At 37.1% G+C, this 18138-nt stretch overlaps 1 protein-coding gene across 1 annotated transcript in view; it reads left to right on the plus strand.

The window, feature by feature from the left end:
• YJEFN3 (YjeF N-terminal domain containing 3) overlaps window positions 1-16650 on the plus strand; it is a 401301-nt gene extending 384651 nt beyond the window's left edge. Inside the window, exon 6 of the mRNA XM_053702926.1 lies at window positions 16393-16650. Coding sequence (XP_053558901.1) covers window positions 16393-16613 — 221 coding nt within the window. The 3' untranslated portion in view covers window positions 16614-16650. The remainder of the gene's footprint in view (window positions 1-16392) is intronic.
• Window positions 16651-18138: the final 1488 nt, after the last annotated feature.

Consider the following 18138-nt stretch of genomic DNA (forward strand, 5'->3'; position numbering starts at 1 on the left):
GAGCCATACAGGGGTATTCCCTTTAAATTATTCCCTCTCATGAGTACCTGTATTGTGTTTATTTAAGTACATAAAAAATGAGAATTATCATACAATATTTTTTAAGCAGGATTTCCCAGCTAATGCAGGTTTAAATCTATTACTGCCTTAAGTTACCAGGCTATGACCAATAAAGTATGTCTTGTTATTAAAGCTTCTTCATTCCAGTAACCCACAATGCTTAAACAGTATTGTGTATTTCTATAGTCAGCCTCTCAATAGGATCTCTTATTTTATCCAGTCAGGTTTATCTTGATATTCTAGTAATTCACTCCTATTGTTTTATAACTTATCAGACAACTACTGGTGTTCCTTCCCTGCTGCTAAACTTTTGTTATGGCGTCTGACTGAGTTATATTAATTTAGCAGACTTAACACAATCTTACAACCCAGGACATATATGACTTATTCCCAACACATGAGCAGCTTGCTTTCTGTTATATTCACACACAAAAATACAGCCATTAATGAAACATAAATCATCCTGTCACTTTTCAGTCCTTTACGACCTATACATTTTAGTTATGAAGTATCACTTGGTTACATAATGCATCCCACTTAATCTCAGGGGCAAAAAGGAAGACTCTTCTTTGAAGTGTCAGGCAGATTCCTTCACAGGCACTTTTATAAAGTATACCCTTCAAAAGGATAGACAAATGTTCTGTGGATTGGGGGGGGGGGTCTATTAACCCGAAGACCCTTTCCCTTCCCCTTTCTTCTCCAGCACAGTCCCCTGTATAACTGATCAGAAAAAGAATAGGCAGTCTTATCCTGAGTAATTGAATATTAAGACTCTCCTCCACAGAGGGTTAACAGTGATATATGTGCCCCCTTTTCTGAAACCCACTGCCCTGTTTTATCTTGCTGTACTGGCAGGGTCCCCAGGATTACTGGTAAAAAGGAAGAGTAAGGGAAAAAAAGAAAGTCAATAAAATAAAATATTCCCCAACAAGCACACGCAACATCTATAATACCTTTAATAAAAAATATTTATTAGTCACAGCACTACCTGATTATCAACTGATAATCTAATTTGAGTAACAGGAAAGTATATCTATAAATATATTTAGGGGGGTGCAAGAGTCAAGTATTGCCTCACAAAATACTCAAATAAATCTATTCAATTATGACTCAGCACACCTGTATGGAATACAAAGCTTAATTTTATTAAATCTGCCTCAATAAACAGTGTATCAAAATCCAAACTCTCAGTCTATCCACACATACATCAATCATGCAAGCATAAAAAAGATTCTATCCCAGGCGTCCCTGGGTGAATCAAAAATCAGCTGTCATCTTATAAGAGAACTATTTCTGCTTAGGATCCCAAATAGTTCAATCTGAGTATATATGAAATGTCCCTTATATGAGAAAAGCAAGAACTGAATCCAACACGTAATGGCTGTAATGAACCACGTCACTTCCAATGTATTTCTTTAAAGCAACTTAGCTGAAAAAAGTCACTCTTTTTATATTATAGTCCACTCTTCTTTAGCATTCAATAGGCGCTTACTAAACCACAGACATGCTCAGAGCGTGTAAAGCATAAATAGCAGCTTATTGTATCATACATTAATATGTCAATGTGATTAGTAAAGCAAGCTGGTTAGTTTGTTCAGCATATGTATTAGTTGCAAAGCCACATATCTGTAGTTTGTCCTCTTACAAACTCTCAACATTTAATTTTCCCACTTTCGATCCACACTTGCGGCAGGGTAGAGTTTGTCCTGAATACAGCAGTTAAAGCAACAACATAGTTCATGCAAAACTAAACATATGCACAGTTGTTAATCGATAATTCCAAGCGGCATATAACAATCTGTATTAGAACAGTGATCTGAATGTCCTATTATATGCAAGCACACATATCCCTTTGTATCAGATATACATATATTCGTTCAGAGTGGCCATTACTAAACATGTATGTTAGCTTCTAAACAGATACTTGCGGTTCCGTTACTCAAGTACTTCATTCTTCAGCTGCGATCGTAAGAAGAGGATGCTCTGCGCCGGATGTCTTGAAGATGGAGCCGCTCTGTGCCGGATGGATGAAGATAGAAGATGCCGTCTGGATGAAGACTTCTGCCCGGTTGGATGAAGACTTCTGCCCGGTTGGATGAAGACTTCGGCCCGCTTGGATGAAGACTTCTGCCGGCTTCGCTGAGGACTTCTGCTGCTTGGATGAGGATGGATGTCGGGTCTTCGAAAACTGTAAGTGGATCTTCGGGGGTTAGTGTTAAGTTTTATTAAGGGTTTATTGGGTGGGTTTTAATTTTAGGTTAGGAATTTTGGGCGGAAAAAGAGCTAAATGCCCTTTTAAGGGCAATGCCCTTTTTTTACAGGTAAAAGAGCCGAGTTCTTTGGGGCAATGCCCCGCAAAAGGCCCTTTTAAGGGCCATTGGTAGTTTATTATAGGCTAGGTTTTTTTTTATTTTGGGGGGCTTTTTTATTTTGATAGGGCTATTAGATTAGGTGTAATTAGTTTAAATATTTGATAATTTTAATTTTTTTGTGTAACTTAGTGTTTTTTATTTTGTGTAACTTAGTTGTTATTTTTTGTAATTTAGTAAATTTTTATTGTAGATTTAAATAATTTCAGTATGGTTAGATTTTTAAATATATAATATAGTTTAATGTAATTTTAGGATAATAGTTAGGGTAGGTTAATTAATAGTTTAATATAGTTTAATGTAATTTAAGTATAACTGTTAGGGTAGGTTAATTAATAGTTTAATATAGTTTAATGATATTGTAGTATAATAGGGTAGGTTAATTAGTAGTTTAATATAGTTTATTTTAATTCTAAAGGTAAGTTTAAATTTATTATAAGATAGGGATGAGTTAATATTTAATGTAAAGTTAGCGGATTGTTAGGAGTTAATAGCTTAATTTAGTTTATGGGAATGTGGGGGGCTGGTTGTTTAGGGGTTAATAGGTTTAGTAAGTGGTAGTGGTGTGGGAGGCCAGGGGTTTAGGGGTTAATACATTTATTTAGTTGCGGAGGGGTCCGGGAGCGGTGGGATAGGGGTTAATAACTTTATTAGAGTTGCGGTGGGCTCCGGGAGTGGCGGGATGGGGGTTAATAACTTTATTTAGTTGCGGTGGGCTCCGGGAGCAGCGGGATGGGGATTAATAACTTTATTTAGTTGCGGCGGGGTCCAGGAGCGGTGGGATAGGGGTTAATATCTTTATTAGCATTGCGGTGGGCTCCGGGAGCAGCGGGATGGGGGTTAATAACTTTATTTAGTTGCGGCGGGGTCCAGGAGCAGTGGTATGGGGGTTAATAACTTTATTTAGTTGCTGTGGGGTCCGGGAGAGGCGGGATAGGGGTTAAACATTTTAGTATAGTGATGGCGTTTAGTGACAGGGTATAAATAAAGTTGGGAAAAAGCTGAATAGCAGCGAGATCGATGACTGCTAGTTAACAGTCCGCTGCTCATTGCCCCGTACTTGATACGCGGCTTTTTGACAGCTTTTTTTTTATAAATAAGGAGATCATATTCAGGTCTGCGGCCGTGATGTTAGGAGATGTTAGGCGAGCGTATTGGTGCCGTCGAATGCAGCATAGTTGACGGCTTGATAAATATCCCTCGAAGTCTGTTTGCAGCAAATATAAATTAAAATGAATTTTTTTCATTACAATTTAACTTTTTTTTGCCACTAGTTTAGAATATATTACTTTTCTGTCAGTTAAATAAGTGTATTGTGAATTTTGAGCAAACTTCACCCGCATACATCAGGCAAGATACAGTGAGACCAGCTTATTTAAAATGCTTACAGCATTCACAAGAATTATGAAAGAGCTTCAGAAATATCCTGGAACTTTTCTATTCAGCCCAGGGAACCCCTGACCAACTTTCTGAAGCTGTGTTATATTTTACAATAGATAAAATACAAAGTGCAATGTAATTTGTAAAAGATACACAGAAATATACAAAGTATGATCCTTATTTGTTAAAGTAACACAGAAATTTTCAAAACATAATCAGAATTTGTAAAATCACTGATCAATCTTATCCTTAATGTTTTAAAATATAAAATAGAAAGTGCAAAAGTTAAATATATTAATACTGAAAGGACCCAATCTGAAGTGTAAAGTAATATAAAATACAAAGCATAAAGTGCAAGTGTAAAAAACTCTCATGCAGTGCTATATTGCACTGGGTTTGTTTCTCATTCACATACAAACATGCAGAGAACACCCCTTAGACAAGTGTAGCAAAATTTGCCTGTCTAGAATCTTGTGAGAGATCTTGCAGTGCTGGAGAGTTCCCCCCTTTTTCTTTTAGCATTCTGTGAGTTCAGCCCCTGCGACGTCTGCTCTGCAACTCTAAGGGGCCGAGTTATCAAGCTCCATTCGGAGCCCGTTTCCGCGTGAGCCTTCAGGTTTGCCAGAAACGGTAGTTATGAAGCAGCAGTCTAAAGACCGCTGCTCCATAACTTGTCCATAACTTGTCCGCTGCCTCTGAGGCTGCGGTCTTCAATCCGCCCGATCCTATACAATCTGCAGGGGGCGGCATTGCACAAGCAGTTCCCCAGAACTGCTTGTGCAATGATAAATACAGACAGCGTATGCTTTCGATGTGCGGCGGACATGATACGCTACATCGTATCATGTCCCCTTGCACTTTGGTGACTTGGTCCCTATGTCTAAGATAGACTGGGTCTGAAGCTTGCAAGCAAGGCTGGACTTGACAATGTCTAGTCAGGGAGGATCAGGCCATCAATTTGGACTATCAGCTTGTCAGGAACAGGAACCACTGCAGACTCAGACTGAGACATGCATCATGCATTGGAAATTTCCATAGCAAGTGCCTTACATTTTATAGTGAATGATGTGTAAACTACCTGTTAGGCACCATTGCACCTTTAAACTCTAGCTGCATGTATTCATGAGGCAGTGCAGTCGATGTATCATGAGAGCAGTCACAACTAGGAGAAGAAAAGGTACAAGGGGGGGAATGAAAAATTGGAGAAAAAAAACCCAAAACAATTTCAGGTTGTTTTTTTTTTCTGGAAAATGTAATATATAAATAATAAATAAAATAATTTGCATTTCATCTTCTGTTCCTCACATACTCTACCTTTCCTCATTTGCAGTATCTTGAGAAGATATGGCATTGTATCTTGCATTTAAAAGTGCTTGCTTTTGTTACTTCTTGTGCCCTACCTTACCTTTACTGGATGTTTATGAAAAGCTGTTAATTCCTGTAGACTGAGGATAAGTAAATAATGAGAAAATAGTGAGGATAAAATAATCAACTGCTGGAGAATAATGCATTTCTGTCTTTAGAGGGCACTGTAGTGAAAAAAAGTTGTTGCTTTTTTAGCTTGTGAGGTCCATCTTGTTGGTATAGTTGGTGGAACAGTTTCTATCCTTAAAAGGCCATTATAATAAAAAAAATGACATGTTCTAATCTGTTATTTAAGACTATCGACCCTAGACTACTGTGGACTAGATTACGAGTGGAGCAGTAATCACCGCTCCTGCTCACACGCTAACTTCACTCAACTTCTGCTCTTTGCACAAGTTGAAAGTAAACAACCCGATGAGCGCAAAGATGAGCAATCGTGTTAACGTACTCTCCCATTGACTTCAATGGAGAGAGAAAAGTGGGGAAAAAAAACCACCCATACTCGCATGCTAACCTGAATTGCCATAATCCCCTAACTCTAATAACCACTAAAGCTCTACACCCACATCGCAAAGTAACCCACTACAATATTAATCACTAAACCCCCACACCCCATCGCAAAGTAACCCACTACACTATTGACCCCTAAACCGCCACACCCCATCACAAAGTAACCCACTACACTATTAACCCACAAAACTGCCACACCCCCATCACAAAGTAACCCTCTACACTATTAATCACTAAACCCCCACACCCCATCACAAAGTAACCCACTACACTATTAACCCACAAAACTGCCACACCCCCATCACAAAGTAACCCTCTACAATATTAATCACTAAACCCCCACACCCCATCACAAAGTAACCCACTACACTATTAACCCACAAAACTGCCACACCCCCATCACAAAGTAACCCTCTACACTATTAATCACTAAACCCCCACACCCCATCACAAAGTAACCCACAACACTATTGACCCCTAAACCGCCACACCCCATCACAAAGTAACCCACTACACTATTAACCCACGAAACTGCCACACCCCCATCACAAAGTAACCCTCTACACTATTAATCACTAAACCCCCACACCCCATCACAAAGTAACCCACAACACTATTGACCCCTAAACCGCCACACCCCATCACAAAGTAACCCACTACACTATTAACCCACGAAACTGCCACACCCCCATCACAAAGTAACCCTCTACACTATTAATCACTAAACCCCCACACCCCATCGCAAAGTAACCCACTACACTATTAACCCCTAAACCCCCACACCCCATCACAAAGTAACTCACTACACTATTAACCCCTAAACCCCCACACCCCATCGCAAAGTAACCCACTACACTATTAACCCCTAACCCCCCACACCCCATCACAAAGTAACCCACTACACTATTAACCCCTAAACCCCCACACCCCATCGCAAACTAACCCACTACACTATTAACCCCTAAACCCCCACACCCCATCACAAAGTAACCAACTACACTATTAACCCCTAAACCCCCACACACCATAGCAAAGTAACCCACTACACTATTAACCCCTAAACCCCCACACCCCATCGCAAAGTAACCCACTACACTATTAACCCCTAAACCCCCACACCCCATCACAAAGTAACCAACTACACTATTAACCCCTAAACCCCCACACCCCATCGCTAAGTAACCCACTAACATCAAAACCCCCTAACATAACACCATTAGGTTACCCCAAGACAAGCTAACCGTACCTTTAAAAAAAACTAACTTTTTTTTTCCTGGGCAGCAAAATAGCTAAATGCCATTTTAAGGGCAATGCCCAGCCAAATGCCCTTTTCAGGGCACATATTAGAGTAGTTTTTTTTAGATTAACTTTTTTTTGGGGGGGTTAATTGTAGAGGTTTGTAGTTTTTGTTTGTCACCAAAAGAACTGACACTTTAGGGCAATGCCCTACAAAAGGCCCTTTAGTTTAGTGTTAGTATAGTTTTTTGTTTTTTTGGGTGGAGTTTTTTTTCAGTGGGGTTTTAGAATAGGCATAACTGATTTTTTTTTATTTTTGGTAATTTGTTTGTTATTTTTTGTAATGGTAGGTTTTTTTTTTTAAGGGTAAAGTAAGTTTTTTGTTTTTTTTCAGGTAAGTTTTTTTCTTTATTTTTTAAAGGTAGTTCATTTTTATTTTCTTAAAGGTAAGGCTAGCTTGTCTTGGGGTAACCTAGGGGTGTTAGGTTATGGGTTATTGATGTTAGTGGATTACTTTGCGATGGGAGTGTTACAGTTTAGGGGTTAATAGTGTATATATCTATACCTATATATAATCAAACAAATGGAAGTCCCAGCACTGTTTCATCAGGGTAAATCCTTTATTGAGGTTAAAAGGAAGACAGCAGACAGCAATGTTTCGGGCCTACATAGCTCTTACTCTTATCTCTGTCAATAAAGGATTTACCCTGATGAAACAGTGCTGGGACTTCCATTTGTTTAATTGCATTATTGTTGGGTTTGCAGGACCCTGTCAGTCACTGTGCACTAGCCAAAGAACTTTGCACTACTTCATAACAGTGCTGTACCTTCCTTGTTTTGTATATCTATATATACACGTGATTATATATAGGTATCGATAGGTATAGATATATACGGATATATATAGGAATATCTATTTAGAAATACATAGAACATATTCTGCAGAACATTGGAATGTGTAATATTTACAGTAATGCATAGTTAAAACCTTTATTAAATATGAATATTGCATAACTATATTTTTTTTATGTTTTCATCTGTTTTCTACATGTCTATATATGTATACATATGTATTTATTTGTTTATATGTGTATATATGTCTGTGTACATATATATATACACATATAAATACACATATATATATATATATATAAATATATATATATATATATATATATACACACACACACACACACATATATATGTATGTATCTCTATGTTAAAGCCATTTGCCTGCCTTTTTTCTAACACCTTAGATCTCATATCTTTGAGCTCTTATAACTTTTGTGTGCAATATTTGCTGAGGTGTTGAGTTTGAGTAAGTAATGTCTTCAGACGGCTGTTCTGATATGAATATGACTTGTTATCATAAACCTCAGCAGGTAACTTTATGTTGTTAAACCAAAATGCTTCATTATTGGTTACTCAGACAAAATACTTATCACATAAAGAACATAGGAATGTAGAATATAGGACCACACAACTAATCCTGAATTTATGGCATACAAGATAAAAGGAAATAGGAACCCTGCACTGAATGTACAAGAATATCTGCTATAGAAACATTCTGCTAAAAATCTACAAATTCGATCATGAAACAAGGTAATCAAAATTTTAATTAAAGTTACATTTCTAAATAGTGTATGCTCCTATTTGAAATACCCATAATAATGTATAAGAAGAATAACAATCTATAACTATTATATATATCTATATCCATATATTGTTCTACAATGTAGCAAATATGTCCAGAACTAATGTGTAAAGCACTTGCACTCTATAAAATAGGCACATCAGTCTAGTCCCTCCTGTGGGGTCATTATTAAAGGATTCTTGCCTTTGTACCTCATTTTATTGCTTTGATGGGACTCTCCAGTGTATAGGGCAGTGAGATGAGATTCTGTAGACATGATGTCATTTGAAAACATTTAAAAGTGTGTGCTCAGCCGCATCTGGAATTCCACTCAGTGAAGGGAAGAAAGGATGGATTGAGAGGACGGATCAACAGAATCCAAGGAAAAAAAGGACTTGTTAATTCCTTCTCTCCCTAGTTTACTTTCACTGACCATGGCCTGACACATACATTCCTACTACTTCCCAAACAGAAGCTTAGAATAACAACTCACATCTACAGCATGAGGTATTATCACTAACTCCCAAGGTCATGTCAACATAATCTGGCAGTCATATAATAAGAGTTATGTAATATTGTAAGTTTCTGCACAGAAGCTTTTTTATGCTTACTGAAATAATAGACATGTAGCTAAAAAGGCCCATTTCTCTCTCTCTCTTCCTCTCTCCTCCTCTCTCTCTGTCTCTCACACCATGAACAAGAGAAGTAAGAAAGGGATTATTTTTATGATGTAAACAAAGTATATCAATTTGTGTTTTTTTGCAAGCCAAGCTTTGTGTTAGACATTACAAACATTTAAAATAAATTAACTTAAACGGACATAAAACACAATATTTTTGTTTCATGATTCAGTGGAATCAATGGCACTACACTGGCAGGAAAAAAATAAAATAAAGGGGGAGGGAGGAATGGGGTGCTGCACTACAGAAAAGGGATGGAATGCCCAAAGGATTGCCGGGAGGGGGGAGGTGGGGGGACCGCTACACTACAGAAAAAATAAATAAATATATAAAAATGAAAGAAAGAAAAGAACTATAAATTTGGTCTTGGCAGACAGCTGCCAGTATCAAAGATGGCTGCCATTAGTAGGAGGGGGGAGGGTTAGAGAGCTGTTTGGGAGGGATCAGGAGGATTAGTAAATTGCAGGGGGGAATAATAATTAAAAAAAAATAATAATAATTTAAAAAAAAAAAAAAAAAAAGCTTTTCAATTGGCTACATTACAAAGTGCTTCTGCCACAATCAAGAAATTGTTAATTCCTCAAAAAACACAAAACCATTATTTGCCTTATTATACTCTTGAAATCGTAATTTAAAAAGTACACTACTAAAGGGACATGATACACAAATGTTGAAGCACTTGAAAGTAATGCAGCATAGCAATACAATGCTGACTAGAACTTATCATCTGAACATCTCTATTTAAAAAGGAAGATAGTGAGGGCGTGTCCGGGCGACGTCCATACTAGGTTGCATTTTCAGAAGCTCCCAGGAAGATTAAGATAAACTGCCAATTATCCTTCAAGATCTTTAATATTTCCAAACAGAAATGCATGATACATCTTCCTAATATTATATTGATCTGATCTATACCAAACTCAGTGCACTCTCGCTAACTGGGTTCTGATCCAGATCGCTGAGGTCTTGGGAGGTGGCCTTTTCATAAGACCTCGGCACCTCCCCCTGTTTGTCAGGGTTGAGGAGCTTTCGGTCTGCTATTACCAGCTTATTTCAAGTAACTGCAACAACGCCGGTTTGCAATTATATCATGAAGTCAACTACCATGCTACTGCGAGACTTAAGTAGCTGTCTGGTTTACCATTATGTGACCTGTTTGTCCACCCTGAAGTCTGCAGTAAGCCTTCTCCCGATTCCAGAGTCTACTGCAAATTCGCCTCCTAACAACGTGTGCGAACTCCTACACCGGGGTGATGCTATTGGGCCCGGCATAGATATCCGACTGGGATGCTTGTACTGCAACTCCCAAATTTGCAGAAGGAAGAGATGGAATATGGCGGAATTCAGAATCAGAGTTGGAGAGTGGCGGTGGAGATATTTGAACCTGAACATACTGTAGTCATGCTGGAGGAGTCTCGGGAAATAGCAGAAGCACAAGTATACAGAGCAATTTGGCGGCCAGTATCAAAATACCAGGAGCAAGCGCTTAATGCTTTGATTCAGAGAAAATCTAGATGGCAAGGCACAAGTGGAGATGCTTTTCAATCCAGTAGGGACTCTAACGACAATCTTTTACGGACTGCTATTAGGAACCTCGCGCATCCCCTGAGAACTGGAGTGGGGTAGCATATTCCTGATTCCTGATCAGTGTTAGAGAAAGTTTGTTTTTCTACGCTGTATAGCTATATTATTGCAATTGAAGACTAGAAGTCAGAGAACTGGGGATTTATACTTTTATGTGTCTTAAGAGTCTTAGAGGTTAACCCCTTATTTCATGCTATAGATTTTTGCATTGTTCCAATATCGATTGGGGAGGTTGTGATCTTTGAAGTGTGTTTATGTTGCCTTTCAGCAGCAAAGATACGATACGTATGTTGGAAATATATTGGTCACTCATATACAGAATTCATTGTACTATATTACCTATAGTGTTTATTTAAATTGTTATCTGCTTAAAGAAAAGATGTTTGGTAATGTTTGATGATTAGAGCTGCTATGTTTGTTAACGTATTGCTTATGCAGTTCCTAAGGTCCCTAATATAATTAACAATAGTGCTATGTTGATATACCTATGCAGTGTAACAGTAATATACAGGGAGTGCAGAATTATTAGGCAAGTTGTATTTTTGAGGATTAATTTTATTATTGAACAACAACCATGTTCTCAATGAACCCAAAAAACTCATTAATATCAAAGCTGAATAGTTTTGGAAGTAGTTTTTAGTTTGTTTTTAGTTATAGCTATTTTAGGGGGATATCTGTGTGTGCAGGTGACTATTACTGTGCATAATTATTAGGCAACTTAACAAAAAACAAATATATACCCATTCAAATTATTTATTTTTACCAGTGAAACCAATATAACATCTCAACATTCACAAATATACATTTCTGACATTCAAAAACAAAACAAAAACAAATCAGTGACAATATAGCCACCTTTCTTTGCAAGGACACTCAAAAGCCTGTCATCCATGGATTCTGTCAGTGTTTTGATCTGTTCACCATCAACATTGCGTGCAGCAGCAACCACAGCCTCCCAGACACTGTTCAGAGAGGTGTACTGTTTTCCCTCCTTGTAAATCTCACATTTGATGATGGACCACAGGTTCTCAATGGGGTTCAGATCAGGTGAACAAGGAGGCCATGTCATTAGATTTTCTTCTTTTATACCCTTTCTTGCCAGCCACGCTGTGGAGTACTTGGACGCGTGTGATGGAGCATTGTCCTGCATAAAAATCATGTTTTTCTTGAAGGATGCAGACTTCTTCCTGTACCACTGCTTGAAGAAGGTGTCTTCCAGAAACTGGCAGTAGGACTGGGAGTTGAGCTTGACTCCATCCTCAACCCAAAAAGGCCCCACAAGCTCATCTTTGATGATACCAGCCCAAACCAGTACTCCACCTCCACCTTGCTGGCGTCTGAGTCGGACTGGAGCTCTCTGCCCTTTACCAATCCAGCCACGGGCCCATCCATCTGGCCCATCAAGACTCACTCTCATTTCATCAGTCCATAAAACCTTAGAAAAATCAGTCTTGAGATATTTCTTGGCCCAGTCTTGACGTTTCAGCTTGTGTGTCTTGTTCAGTGGTGGTCATATTTCAGCCTTTCTTACCTTGGCCATGTCTCTGAGTATTGCACACCTTGTGCTTTTGGGCACTCCAGTGATGTTGCAGCTCTGAAATATGGCCAAACTGGTGGCAAGTGGCATCTTGACTTTTCTCAGTTCATGGGCAGTTATTTTGAGCCTTGGTTTTTCCACACACTTCTTGCGACCCTGTTGACTATTTTGAATGAAACGCTTGATTGTTCGATGATCACGCTTCAGAAGCTTTGCAATTTTAAGAGTGCTGCATCCCTTTGCAAGATATCTCACTATTTTTGACTTTCCTGAGCCTGTCAAGTCCTTCTTTTGACCCATTTTGCCAAAGGAAAGGAAGTTGCCTAATAATTATGCACACCTGATATAGGGTGTTGATGTCATTAGACCACACCCCTTCTCATTACAGAGATGCACATCACCTAATATGCTTAATTGGTAGCAGGCTTTCGAGCCTATACAGCTTGGAGTAAGACAACATGCATAAAGAGGATGATGTGGTCAAAATACTCATTTGCCTAATAATTCTGCACACAGTGTATACTCTATTAACATTTAGGCCATTGCTCAGCTATTAATTGCATATATGCTTACTTTAGCCATATACAGTTTTTTGTATAATATCTCAATGTCCTCATTAAAATACCATGTCTTTTTTATGACCTATTATTCTCTATTATGTATATAGTAAGCTAACATCATCTACACATTTCCTCATACTCCCAGTCCAGATATTCTTAGTACAAAAGAGTACTGGTCACCATAAACTACAATAAGGTTTAACAGGGGGAACCTCTTTTATTTTTAAATCTGTTAAGACGCCTTTATAATTTCTCATTTTTTAATCTGACCTACATGTCTAAGCTAATAGAAACCTCATTGTTTATGCACAACCCTTGGAATCTCTCTACTAACAGTGTAATAAGCTATTCATTAACATCCGACGTATCATTGGTGGCCCTCTTGTCAGTGGCCGAGACATTAGGGTCTACTGTGCCATATCTTAATGCTTCCTTTAAAAGGTTGCAGTAAATATTTTATACATTTCTTATCTATGCAGAGAGATAACTTGAGGTACATGTTTTCAGTAGTAACTCATTCCCCTAGTATCCAGCTAGATTGTGTGCTATAAAGGCAATTTATAACCTATCTATGAGGTCTTTCTCAGATTACACAGAGAATATATAATATATGCTATCAGAATTGCTTAAGTTTGTTAGACGTCAGATGTCAACTTTTAATATAACCTGTTACTTGTCTCCACGGTTCTGCTGTTCTTGTATTATACTTGTTCTAGTAATTAAACTAAATATTTAGCCTCTGTCATGATATGTTAGTTCAAATTACAATAGCTATTTCATGATTAGTTGTAATTTTATATATGTGTCTTTGTACCACTTACTTGCTTCAGATACTGATTTCTTATTATGTGTACTATGGGCCAGGAGAGGCCACTTCATATGCTAGTCTCCCTCATCGTTGCATGTTTATAATGGTTAGGTCCATGAGTGACCTTCTAATTATAGGAGAAACGTATATTAAAGAAAAATACCCTCTCCACCTATTTGTACTCTATGTTCCACAGTCATCAAATAAGCAAAAACCTTATAATATAACTGTGTTAGCTATACATCCTATCAGTATGTCCTGGTTTGCTATTTTTATAATATAAGACTCTACTTTAAGTTCATCAATGTATTATATACTCACCTCATTTATTATTGTAACATTTAATGTATCAATAGCTAGTATTTATCTAAAATGCTAGGTCCAAAAGTGACCATCTCAAATGCCAACTTTCCTCCTCCATATCTTATAAGTGTAAATGGGTACAAGAGTTGCCTTTTATGACCATTGAGGAAACATACTATGAAATCTTTTAAAATGGAGGTTCATGATATATATTTTTCGCAATTCACCTTGCAGATTTCATGATTGATAATGTCTACTGTAACACTACAATTTCTGTTTTCTTATGTATTATTCAAATTCCCTTATGATGTTTCATTTGCACAAAGTCAACAAAAACTTCTTAATTAAAGAAAATGGAAGATAGTTTACCTCAAAATTTCATCAATAGCCAATCAGGATGCCAGCAGGGACATTCATTAAGGGGAGGCAGGGGAGGCAGAGCCTCACCTGTCACAAAAAGAAGAAATAAAATAATGTTAAAGTAAAATAAATAAATAAATTAATTAATAAATAAAAACATTTTCTAACATTAGCTGCAAATACATGGAGAGAGGCTGCAACAATCTTAGCCTCCCTCGATTGCTCAATAACTTAGAAGATGCTGTATGGAGCGCCTACCCACTGTTAATAAAATATGCTAGACTGTATTTTGGGGGCATTTAGGGCACATTTATAAAATGAACCAGAGATCTGATCTCTGGTTCATTTTATAAGCGCTAATTGTTACTGTGAGTGTGTGGTAGCAATAACCAGTCACTTGTAATGGCTGATTAATTATCACGTGCCTGCAAACAGGCAAATTTACCTGTTTTGTGGGCATGCAGAAATTTAGCGCTCCACTTGTAATCTAGCCCTATATGTGTCATTTATATGTATATATGTAAGTATGTTTGTGTGTGTGTGTATTTATAATAACCTTTTATACATTATTTATGATGGGTATAAACTAATTTATTTTTATTTACCTGCTTACATTACTTGCATGTATATCTATCCATTAGACAACTTTGAAATATTACCAAGCTAAGATAGCCCAGTGGTTGAATAGCCTGTGTTTGCAAGTTTGTGTCAAGTCCTATTAATCAAGAACTAATTCAAGATATATTATATTTCTGTTTTTATATTGCTAGACAAATTACAGATTTTAGATATATGTCTGTCTAGTTTTCCAACATAGGTTTATTCAAAGAAACATTTGTTTTTATTTTGCCAAAGTATAATTTTAGAGTAAGGTTAGCAGATACTTGATATGCAGGGGTGATGGCAGTGGGGAATTAACAAAGTCTTCATGTTTTTTTTTCTATGCTATACTATTATTAATAATGGTTTACATATGGGGGCCGAATTATCAATGTGCGGACGGACATGATCCGCTGTAGCGGATCATGTTTGTCGCACATTGATAAATGCCGACAGAATATGCTGTCGCCATTTATCATTGACCAAGCATTTCACTAGAAATGCTTGTGCAATGCCGCCCCCTGGACATCCGTGGCCAATCAGCCTCTAGCAGGGGGTGTCAATCAACCCAATCGTATGCGATCGGGCTGATTGCTGTCAGTCGCCTCAGAGGTGGCGGACAAGTTAAGGAGCAGCGGTCATAAGACCGCTGCTTCTTAACTCCTGTTTCCGGCGAGCCTGAAGGCTTGCGCGGAAACAGGTTAATACGGGGCTTAATAAATCGGCCCCTTGGTCTTAAAAAGTACTGCATTTTAAAGAAGTATTTTAGATTTTGCTTGAGTGCAACACTTAACTCACCACTTGTAGTACAAGCACCCTAATAGCTCCCTACACCATCCATTAAAAGTTTTTAGGTTGCACTAAAAAAAGTTTCTGCCTTACGAAGATGCTTTGGTTTAATTATTTAACCATCCACTTGTAATACCAGATTCGTTTTTGCACAAGGTTGCACAAAAAGTAACCCACCATGCAATATGAATTGTGCTCCACTTGTAATCTAGCCATTATTTTTCCCCTTTAATACAGCATAGTATAAACATGGATGTAATGTGATTGTTAATTAATTAATCCAGAGAGGAACAAAGAGACGTGAAAAATACATGAAAGATTTACATCCAGATACTTCATCTTATTATATATACACATATAACATTTTATATTTGATTTATATGTCCAACAAATATGCATAGTAACTCAATTCCAGACAGAATAGATATTGTATTTTATTGTTTTTAATCCGTAAATTGGTACTTTGTATAAAATTAATTACATTTCTATTAAAAATATTTCATACAAAACTGCCAATATGCAATGAAATTGATATAACCTCCATATTACACCACCACTTCTGTAATAAAGCCTGCACATCATTGGATACGGTATAATGTTGTTATCCTTCTGCTTTTTCAGGCTGGGATGTGGAGGCTGGGAATCAGGAAGGCATTACACCTGATGTACTTGTATCACTGGCAGCACCCAAAAAGTGTGCTCTACAATTCTCTGGGAAACACCACTTCATTGCTGGAAGATTTCTTCCTTATGATGTGCAGAAGAAATTTGATCTGAACCAACCAGAATATCCTGGAACAGAATGTTTGCTGGAGCTGGAAATTGAGAAATCTGTTTTCTGAGTTCTAATCTGTCAATAAATATATTTGTTTTCTTTAAGGCTTGTTGTTAAAATGATTTCATTGGGTGCATTTTAAAATATCCCTCAGTGGTTACAAATATTTAATAGAAATACTTTTTCTTTATCTTTTATTGAGGTTGTTAGAGGTTACAACATTAAGTAAACAAGTTACAGAAATTATATATAATGACAACAAAGTACTTAACTATGTCAATTCTACACATATAGCTAAATGTTGTCAGAAAAGACAATAATGTACACAATAACTGTACTTAAAGGGACACTGTACCCAAAAATTTTCTTTCGTGATTCAGAATGAGCATGAAATTTTAAACAACTTTCTAATTTACTCCTATTATCAAATTTTCTTCATTCTCTTGGTATCTTTATTTGAAATGCAAGAATGTAAGTTTAGATGCCGGCCCATTTTTGGTTCTCAACCTGGGTTGTCCTTGCTGATTGGTGGATAAATTAATCCACCAATAAAAAAGTGCTGTCCAGAGTACTAAAACCAAAAAAAGCTTAGATGGCTTTTTTTTCAAATAATGATAGCAAGAGAACGAAGAAAAATTGATAATAGGAGTAAATTAGAGTTGCTTAAAATTGCATGCTCTTTCTGAATTACAAAAGAAAAAATTTGGGTTCAGTGTCCCTTTAATAAAATAAATTGGAACCTCTTTTTAATATTAATAATTCCTCTCACGCTTCAAAGGGTCACTCATGTACCCAGGTAAACCTTAGTCACACATAGAGGAAATCTAGTGATACAAACGGTCACTCTGGAACCTTTAAATAGTAGCAATAATATTATATGAACTTTTAGGAAACTTAGATAAGCAATAGTTTCTAAGTATGAGAAAAAGCTAGGTTTCCTGCTAAGCCAGTTAGGGGGTGGGTAAAAGAGTTCTATGGAATGATAGCTATATCTGATGGGCCACTGTTACCAAAGAGACGCTTGGTATAGTAAAGAGGATGATAACTTGAGGTGACTGTTATACTAAGTGTGTAACAAGTAGGTACACTAGGATAATAATATAATACCTAGATATCCTGGGGTTAAGAAAGAGAGAGGCGCTAGCCACAGGTTAAACTCATATTTGTATTTCTAGCCTAAGATAAGGTCCTTACTATAAACTGTAGCTTTATTATAATGGTTTAAAAATGATTATCTATTGGGAATGGTGACAACTAATGTTTAAAGAGAGGTAAAAAACCAAGATTGATCTAATACTGTCTATATCTTAGAAAATAATTAACACTGTAAATGCACTACTATCTGTATACTTAACTGTAACAGTATTATAGAAACTTTGTGACCCAGCTGTGAAAAGTAATGCTACTAAAGTGGAGATAAATATGCCTTTAGTCAAATATGTATACGAGAGATAAAGATAGCATATTAGGTAAGTGCTAGATAGGTATCTAATTCAGTCACCATGCCACAGCTACAAGCTCTAAAAAGGAATTGATAGCAAAACAGTACATAGCTAAAATACGGTATATTTGAATTGGGCTCTCTAGAAAAA

Source organism: Bombina bombina, chromosome 2 (assembly GCF_027579735.1).
Source record: "Bombina bombina isolate aBomBom1 chromosome 2, aBomBom1.pri, whole genome shotgun sequence".
Taxonomy (NCBI): Eukaryota; Metazoa; Chordata; class Amphibia; order Anura; family Bombinatoridae; genus Bombina; species Bombina bombina.